Source organism: Pygoscelis adeliae, unplaced genomic scaffold, assembly GCF_000699105.1.
Source record: "Pygoscelis adeliae isolate BGI_AS28 unplaced genomic scaffold, ASM69910v1 Scaffold87, whole genome shotgun sequence".
NCBI classification, from domain to species: domain Eukaryota; kingdom Metazoa; phylum Chordata; class Aves; order Sphenisciformes; family Spheniscidae; genus Pygoscelis; species Pygoscelis adeliae.
In genome coordinates this window covers 18535-43126 of record NW_008825098.1, presented here as the reverse complement: position 1 = coordinate 43126, position 24592 = coordinate 18535, and the positions used below count along the sequence as shown (strand labels likewise).

Genomic DNA, 24592 nt, shown 5'->3' with positions numbered 1-24592 from the left:
TGATCTCCCAGCTCTTTACCTCCTGAAACACATCTCCTTGCTATCTCCCAAAGGATGAGTCCAAAACTGTACATATCAGCCATGATGTACGACTGAAAGTGATTTCTATTCAAGCTTTCATCCAGCACCTCAGGAGGCATATAGCGTTTTGTTCCTACACGGGTATTTGGAGGTATGTCTACCTCGTTTGTATCACTAAAAGAAAAAGAAGGAAAAAAAAAAAGGGCTTCAAAAAGCAATAAAGTGGCTTGAAAAGAAAGCAATTTAGATGGGAGAATTAGTAAATTCACACTACATCCACTCTCAAACAAGGTCAAAAGTAATGCATAATCTTAATGGAACAATTCTTACAAAGAAAGCCTCTACATCAAGATCAGGCCAGGAATCCTACACGGGTATTTGGAGGTATGTCTACCTCGTTTGTATCACTAAAAGAAAAAGAAGGAAAAAAAAAAAGGGCATCAAACATGCAATAAAGTGGCTTGAAAAGAAAGCAATTTAGATGGGAGAATTAGTAAATTCACACTACATCCACTCTCAAACAAGGTCAAAAGTAATGCATAATCTTAATGGAACAATTCTTACAAGGAAAGCCTCTTAGTGCGAAGGCAACCCTCCTTAAAAGGCTGACCCGCCTGAGGCTATGTTAAGCATTCAAATGCAGAACCACAATGGAGATAAGACTCAACAGGGATGCTGTAACATTTGTAAGATTTCATTAGCACTAGCCTGAGCTCTAATGCTGGTGATAACAATCAAATCTTCATTAAACGCTGTTTTCTTAACATACTCCACCACCTAATGCTTTAGTCTTCGCAATTAATGGAGGACACTAAATAGCTGGGGCAGCATCACTTAGCTGTAGCAAATCAGATCTGCAAGGAAGACGAGTCTAATTATTTTTTGTGCATGCATTAGGTTTGATCTCTCCCAACCTTTACAAAACAAGATGTGTAAACACACAGACGTAAATGTGTAAAAAAATCTAACCAAATGTATCGCGCCTCACACATTGACCAGAAGAGGCAACGTATATCTAACGGGAAGCAAATTCCCATTAATTATGTGACTGGCTTTATTTTTTTTCTTATTAACTCAAATTCAGCTGTATCCATTTTAATGTTTTTAGAAGTTTAATATATGGCATATATTGTGGTTTGCTTAGAAAGGCCTGTTTCCCTTTCCCCACCTTCAAAATGTAAACATTTTAAATGTCATGAATACAACAAAATCTCACAGAATAATTATACAACTTCTTCTGTAAATTTCTTCACCTACAGCAATTTTCTTCACCTACAGTTTTTAAAATGGAAAAAAAAGCTGAGCGTGAGGTACAACTGGTCACCTACACAGTCATTAAATCATACATATGCTGGTGGCGTTTCTGTATACCTCCAAGAATGTAACATAAATCTAGTGACATGCACTGTCTTGCAATATTTCGAATAAAAAGAGAAATGGGGAGAACTTCACTAAACTCATTAGCTTCAGCAGAGCACACCCCTTTTAACTACTTTTTTGTGTTCCTGGTCATTGCCTGAGAAATGCTGTCTAAGGAAGGATTTAGTATGAAAAGAAGCTGAGTATGCAATGTAAATTCCATTTGGACTGTGACAAATACATATTTCACCTTCTGTTATAGCAACACTTGGTAGTTCCTAGTTCTCGGTTCATATCTAAGCAGTGTGCTGCTCTGTACTTGTCAGGCAAGGTATACCTGCAAAGGGTGAATTTCTTCCCTGCAATTTTTACAGCAAAGTGTATTTCCAAGTTGTTGTTTTCTAGGACCCTGTTCCTCAAAGTAAAATATTCCTTTCTCATCTCCTAAAGAAAGGTCAGGTTCATAAAAGAAAAGCCTCACCAAGAAACCTGGTAGATAAGTGAATGGTGAGAAGAGCACATAAAAACTGCCTTCCTTACACTCTGAATAATTTCAGTTCAAGATCTGTACAGAATTCTTAAATTTTTTTTTGATACTTCATGGAGCCCATGGTTTCAAAGCTGACCTCTGAAACAAAACCTTCGGTCTGTGGCCACGCTTCTGCGCGCAGAAAAACCAGAGACTTTGTAACACACATCTCCACCACCAGGACCACTGCCGAGAGCTCAAGCTCCTTTTGAACGGAGCTGTCAGACAGCGATGACTCCTTTACGAATCCCAGGAGTGTGTAAGTCCTACTTGTCTGCTCTAAGTTGTTTAAACACACAACCATTTTTTTAAAATCAAATTTAAAAGCCATTTCAAAAATCAAATCTGTACTTCGGCAATTTGATTTGTAGGAAATGAAACAAAAGGCAGCCCAAATGGGGTGCTTTTCAATAAATCCCAATTAGTAACTTGTGCAAATGATTAGTATTATTCTGTATAAGTTGTGAGTGAATTATCTTGGGATCAGACAAGCTGAAAGCTTCAGTGACAAGTTTACTGACGTGACTTCGACCCGTCAGTGCTATGTCCTTTTAGCATGTGATAGCAATACTCAGGTTGCTGTTGAGGGCGAAGTGATGAAAACTGGTCCTTTTTGTAAATGCAACTAATGTGCTCAATAATTAAAAAGCGACTATTTATACACCTGCATCATGTGTTTAAGCGACATCCTCATCTACACAGGTAGCCCCACCTCACATACAGATGAGCATAGCGTGAAAGGTATGCACATACACTGCAGGTGCTTACACGTTGCTCGATCAACAACTAAACCAGCGTTTGCATCTGATTTACCAACTGTCCCTCACCCTCCTCACTTTTACTCACCTGATAAATTTAACAGCCAAGCCCAAATCTGCTATACAGCAGGTACCGTTCTTTTTCACCAGGATATTCTTACTTTTTAGGTCACGGTGGGCAATAGCAGGTTTGCCCTGAGTACTGAAGATCTCAGTGTGCAGGTGGCACAAGCCACTGACGGAGGAGTAAGCCAGTTTTAGCATGGCTTTCGTGTCCAAGGTAGTAGATTTTAGATAATCATAAAGTGAGCCATTCTCATGGTAGTCGGTGATGAGGTACAGCTGGGTCCAAGATCCTGTACCTTTAATGGCTGCGGCAATGAATCCTGCAAAAAAAAAAAAGGATGATTTTCAAATTAATACTTCTCAGGGCTTTTTTGGACTTCTCAGAACTCTGGACTGTCAGCCACTTCAATAGTTTTATTTTAATAAGGTATTTAATTTATTTCATCTTACTTCCATGCAACTATGCCTCACCTCTAGCTTTTAACATATTTTCAGAAAGCCCAGACTGCAAAAAAAAAAAAGCAGAAACAGACATGTGGTGTTTGGAGTAACAGCCCCCAAATCCCATTATTTTTTAACTTCTATTTACGTTTCAGCAATCCTTGAAACATCTTTCTTTTGAAAAGTGCTAGGTGGCTAATTACAGAGCACAGCAGGTAACAAAGAACATAGGAAAGGGCATCAGACAACAGCAAATACAAAATTATTAAACTTAAGAAACCTGTACACTATCAAATAATTCTCTTTAATTTCACTCACCAAGAATATTTTCATGCCTCATCAGGACAGTCTGGTAGATTTCTGTTTCTCTGAACCAGCTGGCCTCCTCCGTGGTAAAAAAAACTTTCACGGCTACCTTTTCGCCACGCCACTTTCCCATCCAGACTTCTCCATAGCGACCTTTTCCGATCTGCTTTACCATCTGAATCTGTTTTGCGATGGTCCTTTGAACCTGTGAAATGCCGAGATGGGCGGTTACAACGTGCTCCGCGGAAGCCTTCTGCGTTCACCTCCCTCCTTCTGTGCTTGCTTCCCGCGCAGCAAGCCCAGTGGAAAGGGGAATACGCAGCCATTGCGACGTGGATTTCAGTAAAGCTCCACAATGCGGACGCTCCCCGTTTCCCCCAGGACGCAGTGCTGGTGAGGCCATTCCTGCCACTGTAAAGAAGCCTTTCCATACATTCCCAAAATGCACCGTGGCCTCTCAAGAAAGTAAATCGGTCTGTGTGAAGGAAATATTTGACTACCAACCTTGAAATATTTATTTTCCTGTGGGAGGTCACCACTTTGTGGAAATTTTTTTGTTATTTTTGGAAAAGCTTTGACAGAAAACACTCCCGGCCACCCCAACCCAACCCAAATTCCAAAGGGATAGGTAAGACATTTTTAATTAAAAGGGGGATGAATGTTTGTCACATACTCAACACCGTTGAGACTCAAGGCTAGGGCTCACAAGAGCCAAAAGCATATCGGCGTTCCAAAACTAGCAAAATTACTGAGAGCAGTTTCCCATCACCTTCCTTGAAAATCCCATGCCTAATAATTTCAAAATATAAATTTGGTGTTAGGAACCTCAACCGCTACTTACACAGTTAGAACCCACGTGCCTTCATTAATTTTAATAATCATCATTACACAGTAATAAAAAGTAAGAAGTTTTCTTCCAAAGACATGGAAGCACAGATTTAAATCTGCCCTTTCTAGTGTCCGTACCAGCTTCGTCAGTGGCTGTACTGTGAACTGATGCTAAAGTCAAACCATTTGTGCAGCTGTAGCATAAGATCAATGTACTCGGCAGCATTGCAGAGATACCCTTCATACGGATGGCAGACCCCACGTAGCAGATGGACTCATTCTACATTTAACAAGCTTTTATGACTACAAAAAATCTTGGACAAATGTAGACTAACATATTCTCATAGGATTGGAGCATGTCCGCGGATCACATATTTCTAAAAGTTCACAAATGAAAACTCAAGTAGATGATGCTGCAACACAACCCACTGGTGTTCATGGCTGACTCAGCCTCACCCTAGTGTTAACAGGAGATTAAAATGTCACCCTCTTGTGCGACAGTATTGCCAGTTCAATCCACAGCTAATCATTTTTGGTTTGGTAGGATTTTACAAGATTTTGAAAGAAAATGACTTTATAGCCTCCAATGCAAGGAGTTTCTCATCCGGCCCAAGCAATTGGCAAAACCTGGACAAGTGCAAATTCAAGGTCTCTCGGTTTTGCCACCATCCGTATACACATTTCAAGCAGTTTATTGCATCAAGTGTGCACTGTCTGAATCCTTATGGAATCATATGCATTTCCTGTATTCCCAAATATTTTTGCCATCTTGGCTGACAGAAATGATCAAAACTTGATTTTAAAATCATCTGCTTCCTTTGTTATCCCTGGGAGGTCCAGTGGAAGCTACCAGTTCGGTAATGCGGAGCAGGACTGCCACAACCCCACTGCAGCATGAACATATGTCCAAAGACAAACTCAAAACCTATTAGGTAAGGTCTATTATCATTTATTTTGTAAATAAATTACTGGTTTTCATATTAGCCAATTTAAAGAAGAAAAACATACAGTGGCATTTATGCAAAGCTATTTCAAATGTTCCAGCTTTCTTCTTGTCATTTAAACAGAATACCATTTTTTCAGCCCTGCAATGTTTTATTAGACTTCCAAGATGGTGGCTTCAGTGCCATTATTTTTGATTAACATCAGTGAAAGCCAAGAACAGAGATTAGCCTTAATTTTTTAAATTGATTTATTCTCTTTTATACCCTCATATAGTGATTGAACAATAGTTATATTACATTGGAATTTTGCTGTAACATTTTTAATGTCATTTTAGCATTGTTGCTTTCTATTTTGCCCATTTTAAAAATGCATCCTGAACAATAATGCAGTTATATAAAATAACTTAATTTGTGTAAATATATGTAATGGCATCATAAAGTACATGGAATTACAATAGTTAATGATGAAAAGTTCCTTATTAAATTACATTAAGAAAATGAAACACACATTTCTGTTATGGGTTTTCAGGCGGCAGAATACTATGTGAAGGGCCTTAACCTGGTTTCCCCTTGCTAGAACTGGTCAAATGATTTCCTATGAACAATTTATTTTATTTTAAGGAATTTAGCCCTTTCTTGAATCATAAACTGATTACAATTTCTAAAACAAATCAGTTAATCAAAATTGTTGGATGAACTGATTTCGTAATCATGCTGAATGATGTATTCATGCGCATTATTTACACTGAGTGGGGTTGTGGGTTTTTTTCTTTCTTTTCAAATCTATATATTTTGCTGCTTGAGCTCTGTGAGCAGCCCGGTAAGGTTACATGGCCCTCTGTTTCCTCTCCCTGACTGGAATCAATCCAATTACCAACTATTTCTACTTTCTGCATTCTATTTTTCTGATGTTCAGCTAAATGTGTTCAGCTTCTGCAGATGAAAATTCAGACAAACCAACCTTTTGTAACTTCAGTATTTTGAACAGAGAACTTCATACCTATGGCCGGGACGCAGTCCCTTGAAAAGCGAAATTCATTGGAAGAGGAATTAGGAAAAAAATACGTGAAAAGATAGAGACCAAGCTGTAATTCAGCAAACTCTTCATACAGACCACTGAAATAAATGTCCCCGGCGTCTGATCTCCTTCCCCGATTTTGCATGTGGATTAATAGGGGGAAAAGCTTCGCCTACATTTCTTGCTCTGGCAAGGCCAATGGGGTTATCCTTGCTTGCCCAGACTTGATTGTGCACCCCCATTTCTTGGCTCAAAGCTTTTCTTTACAACTTACTGTAATTTTTTTAAAATTTGATTGGCAGCATTTGACCTGCAGCAAACTTTTCTGTCAGAGGTACGAACAGGTCAGGAGAAAGAACGCTTGCTGAATGTCAAAGTATCGATAAAATCTTGGTTAATGCTTGTTTTTGGTATAATATTTGTACCCATTAGAATAAATGTTCTGCACAGAAGGAAAACATTACTGTTTAGCATAAAGTGACATTTTATAATAAATTTGCGGCTTACTTTCCTGAAATAATAACTTTGGATGTTTCAGTCTTTGCGTAAGAAATAATACAGTTAAAAACAAACTCTTCCACAATAAAGTCTAGAGCATTGTTGCCAGGCACGTTCTATATACTTGTTTCAGGCATGGGCCCAGAGGTATTAATCTGTGCGTTTCTAGTGAGCCTGTAGCAGTTGTAGCTGTCTGGGAAATACAGCAAACAACTATTATCAAGTGCAAGATTCATTATAGCTCTCGTTTTTCTTCTCTTCCACAGAAAATCACTCCTTAAAGGGAAAGTCTGGGAAAAAAACGTATGCATTTTTGTAGGCAAAGAGAGAGGGGAAAAGAGTGCCTTTAGGAAGAACACTTGGTTCAGTGGCTGCAAAGTCTCCAGGCTTGAGAGACGAGGACTGGTAGAAGACAGGATGGTTTCTGCTTCACGGAGCACCAGCACAGCTCTGAGAGCTACTGAGCAACAACCCAGTTGGGATGCCACCTTGGCCATTACAGCAGTTAATTAGCAGAAGTTAGTTTTTCTGTCCACTGCAAGAGTAGGCCTGGGGACACCAGTAAGACCGTAGACCCCACCTCCAACCAGCTCACTGGGACAGAGGAAGGCATAAAGCACAAGCGGTCACAACCAGCGATGCTCCAGTTTTTTTGTCTCAAGGGCATCCTGGGATGAAGTATCGAGCCATGCACTGCTACGAGATGCCCCAGGGCACCTGCTACCCACGTGGGCTGCTGGAAACACATACTTTCAGAGAAGAACCACCAAGCTCCTTGTGTTTGCTCTAAATTATTATATTATTTTTGTCACTGTAACAGGTAGGAGCACCAAGTGCAGACCAAGACCTTGATGTGGCAGGTGTTATGCAAAAAAATAAAGCAAAAAAAGCAAGAATCCCTCACAATTAAATCAACTGGAAGCACTCATTAGGAATGGTCCTAAATTGTAAGCACGATCCCTCCCTTTCCATGGCTGCTAGAGGGATATTGGTATGACGGAGCTTTCTTAAAGCCTTAGACCTAAATGATGGAGTTTCTCTCAACAGAGAAAAATGACCGTGGGTTTTCCATGCTCAGCACCAGTCACAGCACCCACTTGGCAGCTTGGCTTTTTTTCTCAATAGCTATGTTAATTGTCAGAAAACTGAATTTTTTAAAAAGTCAGCACTTTATTTAAATGGGACTCTAAGCCCGAACAAATTGAGTTTAGTCAGATTTTTGCCAACCACTCAGCCTGTCGCTTCATTTTAAGGAATTATAAAACTTCCTATTTTATTTCTTCTTTAGGGTGCAGAAAAAAGATGTGTGGGCAAAAAACAAATAGATAGTACGCAGTACTTGGAAATTGGACAACATCTACAGTAACAGGATCTCTACAAACTAACAGATTTGGGAGACGGGAGGGACATACAATCTCTGAAAAATGAAAATGAAATCTAATTCATTTTCTCAGAGGCAGTATTTTAAATGAGTAACCTGGCTTTTTTTTCAGTGCTAAGAAGCAACGATGACCCCCAGAAACAAAAACCCCTGGTGAACAGACCTGTTTTGCCACAGAAGGTAAAACTGCTGCCTTTTCAGCAGGTGAGCTCAGGGGGCTCAGTCATCCTGGAGTCAGTTCAGAAATAATCACAAACTCCAACCCTGCGCCTTTAACCTTTGAGATTGCCACACTACAAGGGAAAATAATTTGCTCTTGACTTCTGAATGCAAAGTGAAGTCTACACATAAAAAGGTTCCAGGTTTGATGAATTACGGTTCCCTTTACATAAAGACGATGTGTCAGTGTTTGAAATGCTATTGTGTGTTGCACATAAAAAGCAAGAAAATAAGATCAGCGGGCCAGATGCTGTCCTGTACACTGGGGTAAGTCTTGATGAATTTCTGTGAGTTCTATTAGCCTGTACTTACCCTATGGTATCTAAAATAAGAAATGAGCTGAGGTAAAAAAATACCTAAGATTTTTTGGCTTAGTCTACATGAAAAAAAGTCTCCTGCTTCTAAAGCAGCTGTTCTCCAGCTTAAATCCTTGTCATTTCTGGGAGAGAAAAAAAAACTAAACTAACAACTGAGGACACATACATGTAATTTCTTGTGCCTCATTTTGTCTTCTCCCTTTACTCATTTTTGCCTTTTAAACTTGCATTAAAATAATATTGCTTCCTTACCAGGAGAGGGAGCCCGGAGCCGCTCCCTGAGCTCTGGGACTGCTCGATCAAATCCTTCAGGGACTCTCCAGGGGGAATGTAGGTCTCATCCTGCTCCAGCCCGATGCTGTAGCGAGGCCTCGTCTCTTGGCGTTTGTACCTGCCGTTTTACATGAAAGTGAAATTAGCTTTGAATACAATGAACACATGTGCAATGAATAATGCACATCATCCTTCACGTTTGCTTCACTTATAGACTCTCAGCTTCCTCTGTTTCCCTGAGATACATGCTGAACTCACTGCCCAAAATTTTCTGTTTTATTTTTAGCAACTGTGTTCAGCATCAAAACTCAAGTATAAAACTCAAAGACTGTGCAATCTGGTGTAAGTTTGCAAAGCAACCAAATGTTTTTCCTTCAGAAACTTAAATATGTTTAAAACACAGATCAAGTAAATACCCAGTTTTATTTTACTGACTGCAGTGGATCTTTTAGGAGCCAGAGGAGGTAAGGTCACGGGATCTGGGACTATTTAAAAAACGTCACAAATTATTTAAAAATAATGTATATAGATTATGATAACATTCTAGACATATTTACTTACATTCCTGTATCCCTCTCTTTTTTATGATCAGTTCTTCACCACATAAACACATTTATAAGCCTTAGGTTTATTTACCCTATATGAAGTTTGTTCTGTGGCTTTCTTAGACTCAGTAAAGAATAATCTGTGCTTCTACCTGAATGGCTTTTTAGGACGTTGGGCAAAAGATGCTATATGAAATACATCACACAGGTATACCTGTGACTAGCATGAACAAAATACACATTTTCCTTCATCGTAAAATTACAGTTTCTCGTTTCTTTTTCTTAAGGTCCACTTCAATTTTTTCAAATTCCTAAGTCTATAAAAAGATAAATGTTGGGAGGAACATGAACAAGCTGGTAAAGTATTCCTTATTTACCTGAAGTAGCAGAATATGATGATAAGCACCAGAAGTATACTGCAAACCGTCACTGAGATCAGCAGGGCCTTATGGTGAATGTTTCCTTCAGCAAAGTCTGGGGTTAAAAAGAAGGAAGGTGGAAAATTTGGAAAGGGAGGCAGTACAAAGTCAGTATCAAAACACACACATGCCTTAAAAAGTGCAGCGAGCAAAAGATCATTTCCTTTCTTTTCTACTGAAATCCTGTGCAAGATACCCCTGGAAACCCCAGGAATGTCATGCGCTTCCTCTTTGACCCTCACTGACCAGGGCAGAACTGGCACCTCCAAAAGCCTATTTGATTTTTCAGCCCTCACTCAGGTAAAACATCGCCCTGATTTGCAATTCCCTGTTTGGCTCTGAATGAAAAATCAGTTAAGACCCGTAGCTCTGTGTCTTAACCTAAGTGATCAGCCAAGACATACAAAAATTACTGCCTCTATCTTAAATCACTCTTCTTAAGTTGCATCCTATTGAACAGTTAATACAAAAAAAAAGAATAATTGCATTTATCCTAGGAGGGAAGACACAGTGGACCATCCAACCCCCAAGAAGGCAGGCCACGAGAGGCCTTGAAAGTATATTTCCATCACTGTAGAATAATCTGTCTCTCGGATCCTGTTTTAAACACCTGAGCAGGAATTTTCTCCTCCGTTTGCTCTATAGCAGCCCTATGTGCCAATAAGTCCTTCCTGTGCTGGTAGGCCAAACTATCCTTCCAGCAGCTATTCTGTAAAACACTTTGGAAGTGAAATGTGTCAAGTAACTTGTAGAAAATGCCACTACATAAAAACTATTAAAATGTATCAGTCAATCTTTGCATGGGAGACTCATATTCTCCTTTAAAGAATACCATTAATCTCCAAATTTGTATTCTCAACTCAGACAAGCGAGTCTGACTTTTATGGACGCTCCTCTGCTGAAAAACAAAGAAACCTAGCACTATTCTTCTTTAACCTCCCCCACCCCCCAAAGTCTCAAAATTATGGTATTTCAGCATGCAGACACACACACCGCCCTCCCAAAGTTGCTATCTGGTATAACACAACTGAGGACTACGTTTTCTGAAGCTCTCCCCCAGCCTCGCTGTCTTGCATCTTTCACATTAATGCCGAACACATCGTAAAATGCAAGAAAACTATCCGTATTGACTCATCCTGGAACGGCGCTATTACGTTTCAGATTTACAAGGGTAATGAGACAAGGAGATTCCTAAGGGACTCTTGGTTTACTGTCAGGCTCTTTTATTTCAAAGATCCAGTTTCTCCTTCTGTTTTTGCCCCCAAACTATTTCTTCCCTTCCCCTTTCCACTACAAACAGAGATTACCTACTAACACACCTTTTGATCACACTGGTCATGTTTTAGCCTGCCATTACTTGCTCCAGGAGCAATAACAATGTAAACATTCAAGACACGGCCAATGCCTTTGAAAGGGGACACTGACACGATGTCTATCAGGAAAACACTGGAGCCCATCATTCACCCTGCCGCAGCAGATTTCTACCTGGCCTGCCACTCCAAGTGGGCTGCGAGCCGAAACCGAGAGCCCACCGGGGAATCCAGACCTCTCTCGCGAAGGCAATGGCTGCTTGGCAGGGCTAAGGGCTCTAGTTCATGCTTTGTAAGCAGTCTGTGTCGGCCAGCCATTTCCCTCTAAAATGTGTGGTTTGTGACAGTTTAAGATGTTGCAGCCCGTCAGCTGAGGAGAGGATAAACAGAGCACGCAGACCATTTAGTGGGATTTTATACTTGGGAGAAACCTGGGTATCTGTCCACAGCAAGGGTTTTCCCACTTCACAGAATAGACCACGATGGAAGTTGGGTTTTTGTGCTTAGCAGTAATGAAGGTTGATGTTAGACACAGAAGGAGCAATTCAGCTCTTGCTCATCACTTGTGTATGCTAGACATTAAAGCCATGGAAGTCTGCGCATTTACACAGACACAAAGTGTTGCACTACCGGAACTTGTAAAGCACCCATAATGTTCATGCAGCCTGTGTGCGTCCGAGTTTCTACATTTGGGAGTGGGATGATAAAGATGCTGAAATCTTGAATCCAATTTTGACCATTTTTAGGGTTTAAATGATCCAAACCCTGTGCTCAATGTTTCTAATGGGCTTCTCCCATTCAGAAAAGTAAATAAATGCAGTTTGATTTTCCCAGAGGCCAGAGGCATTTTAGAAGTGCTGTGTAGCTCTCAAACACACTTCAGACTCCAAAACTGCAAAATTTTTTGGTACCCGAATGCAATTATGTGAAGCAAGTGCAAGGAAAGCAAGCAAGACATAAAGGAATGTGTCTTGATCTCCGTGCTGAGAGTGGCCGATGTAGACTGCAGCAGCAGCAATGCTTATGCTTTTGCAGTAGGTGATGTCCCCCATGCTGATGAAGTCAGCTAACATAGCTTTAGTAGTGGCTCACTACACATGGCATGGGCATGCAACTGGCTCTCACAGGAGAGGAGAATAACTTCCACATGTCTTTATATTTATTTCGCTATGTACGATGGGAGGCAATACTGACGGTAAGTGAGCTGTTGTCTCACCTTTCAAATACTTCCTGCATTTTCAAAGTGTTTTGGCAGAATTTCATTTGATTGCTCACTTGAGGACTTCATAAACCCACTGGCGTGTGGACAACACAAGATTAAAAGCATGTCCCCATTCTTATACCAGCAATGTCTGTTTGTTCTGCTGAACTGAGCCAGGCTGGTGCTGCTGGAGACCAACTCTTCTCTCCTCCTACAGCCCGTGCTGTTCCCCACAGAGCAGCAGGACAAACCTCCCTTTCCCTGAACGATTTTCAAGCAACTCCTTGGCCAGGTGGAGGGATGGGGCAGCTCAGCCGTGAGTCCACTTAATCACTGGCTCATGGGCTCTGTGGTGGAGACTGTGGCGGGTACCAGTTGGTGCCAGTTTGCGTGATGGAGATACTTTGTCCTTTAAGAAGTCCAGTGCTGTGCTTTTTAGTGTTATGTTACTTGGCAACTGCAACATGCCAAGCATCAGGGTTATGAGAATAAGCAGTAGCTTCCACGGAGGCAGCAGTGAGCGATTACCAGGAGCACGGTGGGGGGAGCGCCGAACAAACACGCGGTAGGTTTGGGAAGCTTCTTCACATACCTCGGCTGGCTGATAATAGCGAAGCCCAGCAAACGGCATGTTAACAGTTTCATGTTGTACGAAAACAGTGGTGCGTGCTGGTGTCAGTGGTGAGCAGCACAGAAAGGGAGAGATGGCAACAAAAGGAGGTTCTTTGGTGATACCAAGCTGCCTCTCAGTTATTTTGCCGTGATTTCCCCCTCCTCCACCACTCGTTCCCCTCGCTCTGCCATCCGCAGGACCATGCTGTGGAGTGCATTGAAAATGCCACCCAGCAGGTTCAAGGGAGAAGTCAGCATATCAAAGGGAGAGGAGGTTCTCCTCCCTCCCCAGGTCCCTCCAGTTCACAACGTTACGGTTATCCGAGTAAAAACTGCAGTGAAATCTGAGGCGTGGAGACTCTGTGCACACATCAAACCCCATCATTCCTCCAATCATTCCCTTGCCCATTCATCACGAGCTCTACAGGCAGGGAGCCAGACACGGTGGCACCACCACTTCTGCTTATATAGGCTCTAAATCAGTAAAGATATATTTCTCCTTTCCACTGGTCTCAGCCTGCACTTTTGCTGGGATTTCCAGGAATATCTTTTATTGTTTAAAGCAGAGGTGTTGTATCAGACCCAATTATGACTCTCATTTCCTTAATAAGACAGAGGTACAGCTGGGACGAGGACATCATGGTTTCTCTGGGGTATTTTATCCTGCTAGTTCTGCACTGATATGAGCTCAAAACTTAGGCTTAGCTGTTGTTTCTTCCATCTTGCTTAACAAGCCTTGCTTTGACCAGTGTTAATTCTTCGAGCTCCCACTTTCATGTATGTGGTCCTCCTTTCTTTTCGTGGGGGTGGGTAAAACCCACTTTCCAGCACATGCCAGGTCTGGAAAAGCACTTTGAGAACACAAGTCACTTGCCTTTGTAGATGTTACCTTGGTGCATAGGTTAATTTGCAGTTCAACAACCTCTGACCTGCAGCTGGATGCTATCCCTAGACTCTGTTTCCCATGAGATATGACCTCGGACGTAAGTTCATCAGAAGCCAAATTTCTGTTTGGTTTTTAAATGCTGAGGAACATACATATTTTTCATGGAATCCTGGAGGTCAGGAGGTTGTTCCTAGAAGCTTGTTTTTAAGTTAATCTTCTCTTTCTTTGTACTTACAGTTTATGTTAAGTTTGATACACAATTCTAACAGTACTCAGTCAATCACAGCCTAATCAAAATGTTTTCGATAGAAAAAATGATCACAGCCATAGTACTGGGTACTGGCAGTAGCGTGTATTTGTACACAGTATGTGTACCTGGTTGCAGTGAGGTTCTACAGTTCAAACTATGGCTTTTCTCTGAGCTTTCATACTAGGATACAGCAACGACAAATTAAAACAGGCCTGGCACCAAGAATGACATATTTACTTAAGGCTTTAATAAAGATGCTGACTTCAGCCCTGTCCAGCCACATTTAATGAAGCAGCTCCTGAAATGTATTTCCACAATATACTATCAGGATACCGGTAGTGCGAGAGCTTATTTCAAACAAAAGTCTTCAGAGTATGTTGAGTGAATACATAGCCTTTTGTTTGTCATGCTAAAATAGACAACTTTGCAACACAGAGCAGCTAGAAACCTGTTCCAACTCTATGAAATTTTTCTTTCAACAAATATTCTCTCTGCTATTTAATGGGTCTGCCACCACGGTGCCCAAGTGATGCTTTATTTACCCCATATACACACAGAGCAAAACCAACATCGATCCAAACAACTTCTGCCGCTACCAAAAGCTTGTTTTACTGCTTTCTGTATAAGCAGCAGATAGTTTTGCCAAATAACTAAAATCTTAATAAGGTAGATGTCTAGTGTTAGGCATCAGTTCAGTATTTCTAAGTAGTTTTAACGTAGAATAACCTCAGTCAGCAGCAAGAATAAATCATGGCAGCGTTTTCCAAACTGAAATTACATTTATTGATATACTAAGTAAGTGTGAGCAAATATTGACTTCCTTTTGCATCTTCTCTCTCAATCTAAAGAACTTTTTAAAATGAAAAAGCCAGCAAAGTAGTACATAACTCTTATGTTGGAAGTCAGAATTTTACGAGGTTTCGCTGACTTAACGGCTTGCTAGTAAACAGTGAAATATTTACATACTACTCTCCATAGGCCTGATTCTGCAGCCCATCTGTGCAGAATTTCATAGGCATGAAGAGAACAGCTTACATTAGTGAAGGCTTTCTCTGAGCATGCATTTGTGTAAGTATCCACTTCTGTGTAATTAAGAGTGAATCTGCACACTGATCTGGATTTTCAACTCAGAATGCCACGATTACAAATTCTCCTGCAACCTTGAACTGACTCTCACAGACTAAACTCCATGCTGACCACCACAAATCTTGGCCACTGCTGCCAATGCCAAGAGTTTATCATGGATGAATTTACACTTAGGAATACATTTCTATAAAATGTATTCTGCAACATCCAGCCAAAATAGTTTTACCAACTTTCAGAAAGTGACGTTTAAACAAACAAACAAACAAAAAAGCTAAAACCTTGCCCCAGAATCTACTAAGTTAATACATGTCCATTTGTTCTCAAATAACAAATAAAAAAAAAAAAAAATCAGTGCATAAGTTCTTACTCTACATTCTACTTTCAGCTACATTTTTCAAGTAGAAAATCTGCTTTAGTGACTAGCTATTGTCCTAGTGCTGGATTATCAGGTCTTCTAAGTAAGAAAATCCTAATGGACTTCAGTCAACTCAAACTGACTAATTAACCACTGGAGACCTAGTCCTGATGTGTGTGGAGTTATGGACAACAGTAATGCATGTTGCAGGGACTAGAAAGAGGATTCAATTTTATTACCAGGCTGAAAACATACACAGCAAGAGGCATCCTCTGCCACGACTAACCTAAGTCTTTGGGGTGATCACCGATAGCCAGCTGGCCTGGGCTAGGACAATATCGTGTGACTCTAATGCATGTGATGCTCACTGCATGTATGCAATAGGAATAATAGCAAGTATCAGCAACCACGGGTCAAGGCACCGCTCCCCACACGACCTATAGGAATTCAGCGATACTGTTTAATGCAGTTTATCTCTCGAATCAAGTGCAGTTGGAGGGAGGCGCTTTGGTTTTGGCTTTGTTTCTTCGTAAGGCACAAAGAGCAACAGCAGGAAAAGATCAGTCTGGGACTGGATTTACTTCCCCTTACCTCGATTTTTCAGTGGTGGCAGCGTAGGGTGAAGGTGTTTGTTACAGTAATCTTGGCCTGTGCAACATTCAATTGATCTTCTTTGGTGTGGAATAGGAGTGTCCTGCAACAAACAATTTGACAGAAAGCAAAGTCATTATCTGTGTTGTAAATATACACCGTCATTCTGGCATTTGAGAGAAAGATGTCCTTGTTAGCTGACTGCAGTCTGCTACAGATTTCTAGGATGTGTGGAGTAAGGATTTCTGCCACCGAGCATATCCAGCAACATTTCATCTAGATAATTAGAAGATGAATTCACGTGTTTCTATTGGTGCCCTAGTGCTGCAGAAGGGACTGATTGACTCTAAAGGTGCAAGACAGAACTGTGAAAGTCACATACGTCCACCAGTTAGACTTAGATTACAAAAATAAGTTAACGTGGGTATTCAAAACAGTTTAGCCAGAATAATACAGGAATTGCCGTGTGGACTAATTTAGTTGCTGCTTCTGCTCTCAGGGGAAGCTGGGTAAAATACCTTCCATGGACCTTGATGGTTAGACTGTTCCTGTACTCATGTAAAATCATTTAAGGTTAACATCAGGAAAGGCAAACACTTTAGAGCCACCTTGCTCCATTGCCCATACCCCTTCCATTCCTGCAGTGATAGTTGCTCTCCATCAGGTGATCACTATACTTGAAGGGAATTTCTGGCACCAGAAATCCAAAACCAAAGTGCAACTACATAAAGGTTGCTGTAGTCCATCAAACAACATCCTAACTAACTTTAGCTACCATGGAGACTTCAGGAATTAAGACTGCATTTCTCTAAATTCAAACTTCCTCTAAGCGGGAGTATTCCTAGTAACAGCAGTGCCAAAACCAAAAACTGAAGTTATTGTTAGGAGCAGCTATAATATCACCATTCAGGGATATAAATGCATTCCCCTCAGCAATCAATGCAGAGCAACTATCTGCCAAACAAACAAAAGTGAAAAACATGGACATAGTAAAAAACATGGACATAGTAATTAATGTCTGTTGACTGCACTTCAGTTGAAAGCTATCAAAAAGCCAAGCGACACTCTGACAGCAAATGCTTTCTTACCCGACACTGGAAGTCCGAGCCCTCTAATCCAAGACATCCCTTGGTGACTAAATGTCCACCGGACTCATCTTCTTCTATTATGGTGAAGCAGTAGCCATCAGTGCTGAGGATTGGAAAGAATGAATCAGGAAAAGGCTTTGAAGTGAAAAACGTGCTGCTGGATATAGTCTTAAACTTTGCTCCTTGCAAGGCAAATCTGCCATTAACAAATCGACGTAAGGCAGGCTGGAAGACTCAGGCACGCAAGGCAATGCAGTCCAACAGCCGACAGCGCTGTGAACTAGCTCTTGCACACACAAAGGAGGCCCTTCCTTGGAGCTGACACACTTACCTTTCCAACACTTCACAGCTATAAACCCCACTAACAAACATCTCAATTCTCTGCCTGTGGCCATTAGTGTGTTAAGACTTTGGAGACCTATATAAATGCAAGCATCAGTGCTACAGCAGGTCTGCCTTGTGCATGGGAACAAGGCATGGATATTTGCACCATGGTGGAGACCTGAAGAAAGAAACATTTTTGAGATACTAAACATAAAATATTATTAAGAATGATTTGTGATTCCTGTTTTAACCATATTACAAACTGCAACGCTCTTGTGTATGAGTCCTTGAGTTATCATCAACACCCTTCATAACTGTTTACTTGGGTTATAAGCCTAAAGTGATCCATAACGCTTCCGTTTACAAGAATGTGCACCAGGGAGGACAAGTATACTAACAGATGGCTAGATGGTGCTGGTGATAAATGTCCTTCCTCAGTGAAGGTCAAATGCCTGAATGCTATGGAAAGAGGGGGAGGAGGGCACAAAAAGGGTGGCTGCATTTTACTGAGACTGTTGTACATTAATTTCTCAGCACTCTGAGGGAGATATGTAACATGTGTAAGAAACACAAATTGACTGATTTGCAGGAAGAGGATCCAAAAATAAAGAAAAATCTCTTTAATATAAGACATTTAAGTCACATAAAAATAAAATATTCTGTTATTTTCCCAGGAAAATAACACTGTTATTATGTGCAATGAGTATTTTTCAGAAGAGAAGAAACAAACTCAGTTAAAACAAGGAAATAAAAAGAAAAAAGGATTAGAAAATTTAAACACAGCAAAATTTGGGATGATTTGCTCCTTACTTGAATGAGAGTAACAGAGCAACAACAGCAAAGGCAATGAAGATGTAGGAAACGAGAGGCACAGTTACACATGTAAGAGATAAACACAATTTGTAAGTATTAGCTACACGACAGAGAGATGCTGGATAGGATCATGTCAAACATTTGCTGTGGCATATTTTTATATTAGTGGTGCAGGGTCTAGCCACAGTAAGCTTATTACTTCAAATAATAATCTATCACAGGTTATTGACTTCTGGATTTGAAAAGTAACCAGTTGCATGTTACAAATTACTTTCTCGGAGAAGGGAGCGATGACTTCTACCCTTCTTTGACATTGTGCATACGAGTAAGGCAAGGGAGACAGCAACCCTTCTGGGCAACAACCACCTTGATTTCATTGCTTAAGCTTAAAAGATAGGAACACTAGGATTGCCAAGAAGAGAGACTGTAAGGAATCCATTAGAGTAGAATATTATATTAGATTATATTTGTTTGCATGGTGCCTTTGATTCAAAGTAATGAGTAAGTTTAACCCGGGGGACAGAGCAACAAAACAATAAATCGCAATCAAGTGAAGCACAAAAATGAACTCCACAGCTAACAGTCCCCAGCAAAAACCAAAATGCTCAGTTCACCAAAGGAAAGCAGGGGAAGGAAAAGTCAAATTGTTTGCAAAAGGGAAAAAAGAAGCAGGAAAGTCAGCAGTTTTACTTCTTTTTTTTTCTGACTTGCCAAGGGACACCAACTCTCAGCTCATTTCTGAAAATTAAATTCAGGCTCCTCAAGCACTTTAGTCCCTCTTAAAATTTTACTCTGAATTTAAAAAGACAAACAAAATTAGACTGGATAGAGCAAACCGGAAAAGTTACAAAGCTCCAACAATAAGGATAAATCATGTTCCTTACAGACAACAGTAGCGTAACGAAGGAAAAGTGTGAGACAATTAAAAATAGCAATGCTGAACAGAATAAACATTGGTACCGCTTGTTTCTACCTCTAAGAAAAAAATAAACTAAAAAGTTTTCATGCAATGTAAGAACTCATTATCTTATTGAAAATTTCTCAGGTGTTTGGGCGAGAGGTAGAAGTGACTCTTCTGAAAAGAAAGAATTATCTCTTACCTGCTTCCCCCCTCCCGCCCCTGACCTCTTCTCCTGGTTCACAGGATGTCAGACGGACCACACGCTGCAAGTAAAGGGTAAGGCATACCCCTGCTGTTTTATTACCTACCTCCTACCTGCCTATGATAGAAATGAAACTGTTCTTACTATTATAACAAGTCAGAAACAAGTCAGATAAATCTGCATCCTCTCCAATTTTATGGTTATTTTGGTGATTGCACAAATAGAAACCTATGTACATTGCTGATATGTGCAAAGCAATATGAAAAACCTATTCTCCACTTCCTAGCAAAAATTTGTAGTACAGAATTATTATTTTCTTAATAATAAAAACTCGGTAATTTGAATTCTGTGTAATTTGATTCTGCCAACGGTGTGTAAAGAAGCAACTCAACCTGATGTTACTGAATACATTCAGGTACACACCCACTAACTTCCTCCACTAAAGCATCATCTTATTAGAGTATGGTGCAGGACAGCGATTAAATACATTTGGGATGTGATCACTAATAAATACAGATTTGGTATGTCACATGTTTGCCAAGAGTGAATTTTTACAGCCAAGTCAAATGCCAGGTAAAATAGAGAGAGTTAACAGCAGAAACACTGACGGACACTGATGTAGAATGTGCTGCTACAATTACAGATTACCAGAAAGAAAGAGGTGATCTTAACTGAGACCTTTACTAAATGTCAGAAGGGAGGAACAGAGGCCAACAGCTTTGCAGCTGCTCACACAGATGTCCTCACTGGCCAGCAGCCATTTCTCACAGAAGATGCGATACCTCAGCTACCAAAACTTGACTGCTGAAGATTTCCTGTCCTGCTCGCTGTGTGTGTGACGCAGCCAGGGATGGCAATATATAACTTGGAAAAGCAACGTCTTTCCCTCGTTCAGTGCTTATCACAAACAGGTATGTTAAATAACTTGATGAAAAGACTCCTTATCTTTAATTTTATTTACATTTGAGTCCATACAAGTATTATAGTTTTTGTCCACTCCTCCTCTTTATAGAGGTTTTCGTATCAGAAAGAGCTACAGCATCTTTTCATTTCCATCCAAAGCACCACGACAAGTTTCTGTACTGGTTTTAAAAATGATCAAAAAAACGTTAGATTATATTATGAACAGAAACTGGGAAGTTCATATTCTTCTGTAAAGACTGGCAGAAATAATCTACTTTGAAAATTGGCTGACTCCCAATTTGCATCTAATTTACGTATTTTGTCACATCCTTCACTTAAGGAAGATGATGAAGGCCAAATTTAGCAAAACACTGTCTTTGGACACCATCCATAAAACAAGGAGTCACTGTAAATGTGTTCAACACAGGCTGATTTTTCAGAACAAATAATATAGTTGGCAGCTGTGCATCAGGGAAGTAACATGAAACCAAGTGAGAAGAGCATTACACAGTTGTTGAGCCAGATGCACCTTCAGATGTTTGCACAGCTACTCTGAATGCGAGGAGAGACATACAGGTGTAACAAAGCAAAGAAGTTGGCTCACAGCGGGCCACAGTTTCTGGCCACACTTAGTCTCCAAGATGGTGATGCTGGTCCTACCATACATTCTCTGCTGTGTATGGTACCTTTTGGCTCTCTGGGTGCTCGACGATGACCCTTCACACAGAGAAAAAGGAGGGTAACAAACCCATCCTAGCAGAGCATCTTTTCATGTATCATACATAGGTCTATCAATCATTATTTTCTCTACACACCTGCCCATACTATTCTCCCAGGACTGAGACATGACCTGGCCCACCAAATGTGTCTTGCATTGTTCTACTAAATCATAAATCAGATCAAACAGTTCTCCCTGACACATGAGGTCACAATACAGAAAACAAGCCATTATGCCAATCTGTGAGGGAAAGCCCTAGAAACCGCCCAGGCTTCATGCTGAGTATATGAGATTTGACAGGTCTATAGACCTGATAGCACAACTTGGGGTATGGCAATAGCACCAAGCATGGGTACCTCTGCATTTTCACCAGGGCTCTCTAGCACCTTTCACTTATGTGAAAAATCCATCGCAGTAGCTGAGAGAACTATCAAGAAGCAAATAGTCAAAATAAAGCTACTGATCTTCCTCGTTTCCTTCTCCCTTTTTCTTTTATTCCTTTCTTTTGTCTCCAAAATTTAAACGCAGACCAAATTTTTCCTTTTACTTGACCTTAAGATTACACTGCAGTCGAATTTGTATGATGTAGCTTCTTCTTTAATGCTAGGACAGACTTAACATGGATATTTGCTGTTTTGGATTTTTTTTGGTGTAAGTAAATTGAATATGCAAGGGAAGTCTTAGGTATTCCAGCACTTTCTGCACAGTAACACCAAAGTACTCCCTCACGCTAAAAAACTATCTGAGAGTAATGCAACAGCTCTCAATACAGGGAGACTGGACTTGCATTACTATTTAGCTTAAGGTTTAAATGCAAGCCCTGAAACTAAGAACAAGGAATTTCTGTGGCACAGTTGAAAAGCATGGGAGAGGGACTTTGCGTTTCAGTTTAAACACTTGGGGTGAAGTCACCTGCTGAGCCACGTACGAGACGTACGGCCCTGACAGAGGGGGCAAGGAAAGACTGGAGCTTGCAAGAATTTGTCTCTGTTGACCTTTGGGTTTTTGTTTTAATCATCAAAGGAGGCTTAACTGTCTCCGGTACAGCCCTGTATAAAGGATTACATGAAAAAATAAAAATAAACATTAAAAAAAATTGAAAGGCTAACTTGTAAGATCTCACCATAGCTCCTTTATCAGAAAATGTTCAACTTTACCCTAAACATTGAAGTTGCTTTAAAGAAAAGTTGCCTGAACTCAGTGCTTTGGCCCACTGTTGAAGTCTTCTTTCTTCTACATACCAAATTACAAAGAAAATTCAATCCTATCATCTGGAGAACAGGAGAATGAAAATAACATCACTCAAGTGAATTATCATCTCTGATAACACTGAAAAAGCAACTGAATTATTCTATTGCTTTAGATAACCAAAGCTACCTCAAGACACAGTTGGGCAGAAACAGAATCAAGACCAGTAGGCAACTCACAAGAAATTAAACTCTATCAGCGCAATCTTTAAAAGTATCAGCATTTATTTGTGAATGGAAAATAGAGTGCAACAAGGCACCTAATCAGCCTCTGCCTTTACTGCAATCCCATTACAGTCAAAGCCAATTAAATCTAACGCTACTTTTTAAAATATGCAATTAATTATGATTAGACACAACTGCCTATGCATTCACTTTGTACACACAAAACTTGAAATGGAACAGTAAAACAAGGTCCTGGTTGTGTTCAAAGCAGCTTTGAGCTTCTTTACTGAAAGCCTTTTATGAATCGCACAGATGTTCAGAAAGAATAAAGTTTCAACATGGTACAGGTTAATACACCCTTTACAAGCAGAGGATTGCAAACCTTCTGCAAAGATCTTAATTGTCAGGGCCCTGAGTGCACTAATGAGCTTCAATTGCCCAGAGTGGCCTCCCCCTCCCCAGGGGCTCCATTTAAGCTCAGGTCTGAGCATCAAGCTCCTTCCTAAGCGATGATGCAGGGGTGCCTGTCTCCAGCCCCATCTCCTGCCTGGATCCAGATCACTACTAGCCATGTGAAGGGCCATCGAGTGAGCTGTCTCTGCCTATTGTGTTCAGTTACCCTTGGGAAAATGGGGTCCTGGTGGGTGAGGATATGGCTGGCCCTAGCATCACCCTCAGCTCCTGGCTTGGCCCCCTTTCACTGCTGCCTGACACCAACCCTTTCTTGATGAGATGACCCTGTAATAGGTCTTCCAAAACTTGTTGTGCTTGTCGATTGCCCCAATTTTTAAAGCATACTCGGACTAGAGCTACTGCTTTTCCGTTGATATAGAAAGCAATCTGCATTTTAAGCTGCAGCGTTATCCTTAGCTCCTAAAAGTATTATTGGACTTAAGCTGCGGAAGTATAAAGAAAGGGAAATTCTGTATAGGAACACAGCAGGCTGTTAGAGGATTTGATACAGATGTGGTTGAAGAATATTGACTTTAAAATTTCTAAAAATACAATTATGGAGAGGATTTTAAATGGCCGCCAGATGTCCACATTTTTGTATCAACATTCAGACTACCAGTACTACAGGCAGGATCTACACTTTAATAGATAAATACCTGTGGTAGCAGACCAAAATCTTCAGGTGGGATGGCAGACTGCTTTTTATGAGACATTTTTAATGGTCATTGCAGCAGGACTACTATTTTATTCTGAGAGTTTTAATTTAAACACAGCTGGAAATGCTTTCCCATTGAACTTTCAGAGCCCTCCTTGCTCCTGGGCACACAAAAAGCTTCCCTGCTTTGGTGAGAGCCCCGGCAGGGACAGTGCCTGACGCTCTCCAGAGCCCAAGCCCTAGCTATGGATGTGCTCAGTGAATTTCCCAGGTGTCAGGGCTTTGCTAGGCCCTTGGGTGCCCCAGCACGTGCTGGCTCATCCCTGCGGGGCTGGCAAATCCAAGCTCTGCAGGTCCGAGCACAGCCCAAAGCTTAACAGACTGATAGAGCTGACGACAGGTTTAATTTTTTTAAATATAAAATGTAAAAGGCTTTTCGTGGCTACATCTGAGGGAAGCAGACAGTTAACGCAATAACTTTTAATCTGGAGCAGTTCCTTTATTCTTCAGACACAGTGCAATCGATACTGCTTGAACTTCAATATGGGGAAACTTCCTTTATAGTGAGGTTCAATGAGAATTCCTGAGTGCTTTAAAACTGTGCCAACGCTCGTTCAGGCTAGGATGAAATATTTAAGTTACTGCCTGCCTAGTAGGATGATCCCAAAACACAGGGGAAACGAATAATCCCTGCTAACCTGGTTGGTCTTGGTCATATCTTTTGAAACCTGGTCTCAACCCAGCCAGCTAACTGGAGACCTAGTAACTACTCTTTTCCAACAGTAGGCTTAGGACCCTCTTCTCTCTGTAACGTCCCATTTCGCTTTTCATCCATAATTCCAGCTATGTAGTAAGGAATTTAAGAGGCAAATGATTACAGACTAACAGTTGAGCAGATGTAGGGACAACA

General features: G+C 40.7%; 1 protein-coding gene across 1 annotated transcript in view; it reads right to left on the bottom strand.

The window, feature by feature from the left end:
• The window catches only part of BMPR1B (bone morphogenetic protein receptor, type IB), a 31404-nt gene that overhangs the window by 4327 nt on the left and 2485 nt on the right, over positions 1-24592 (bottom strand). Inside the window, exons 2-8 of the mRNA XM_009327030.1 lie at positions 17302-17404; positions 16214-16316; positions 9881-9977; positions 8938-9076; positions 3493-3685; positions 2756-3053; positions 20-195 (exon numbers count right to left, since the gene is read on the bottom strand). Of these exons, the coding sequence (XP_009325305.1) occupies positions 20-195; positions 2756-3053; positions 3493-3685; positions 8938-9076; positions 9881-9977; positions 16214-16316; positions 17302-17404 (1109 nt within the window). The remainder of the gene's footprint in view (positions 1-19; positions 196-2755; positions 3054-3492; positions 3686-8937; positions 9077-9880; positions 9978-16213; positions 16317-17301; positions 17405-24592) is intronic.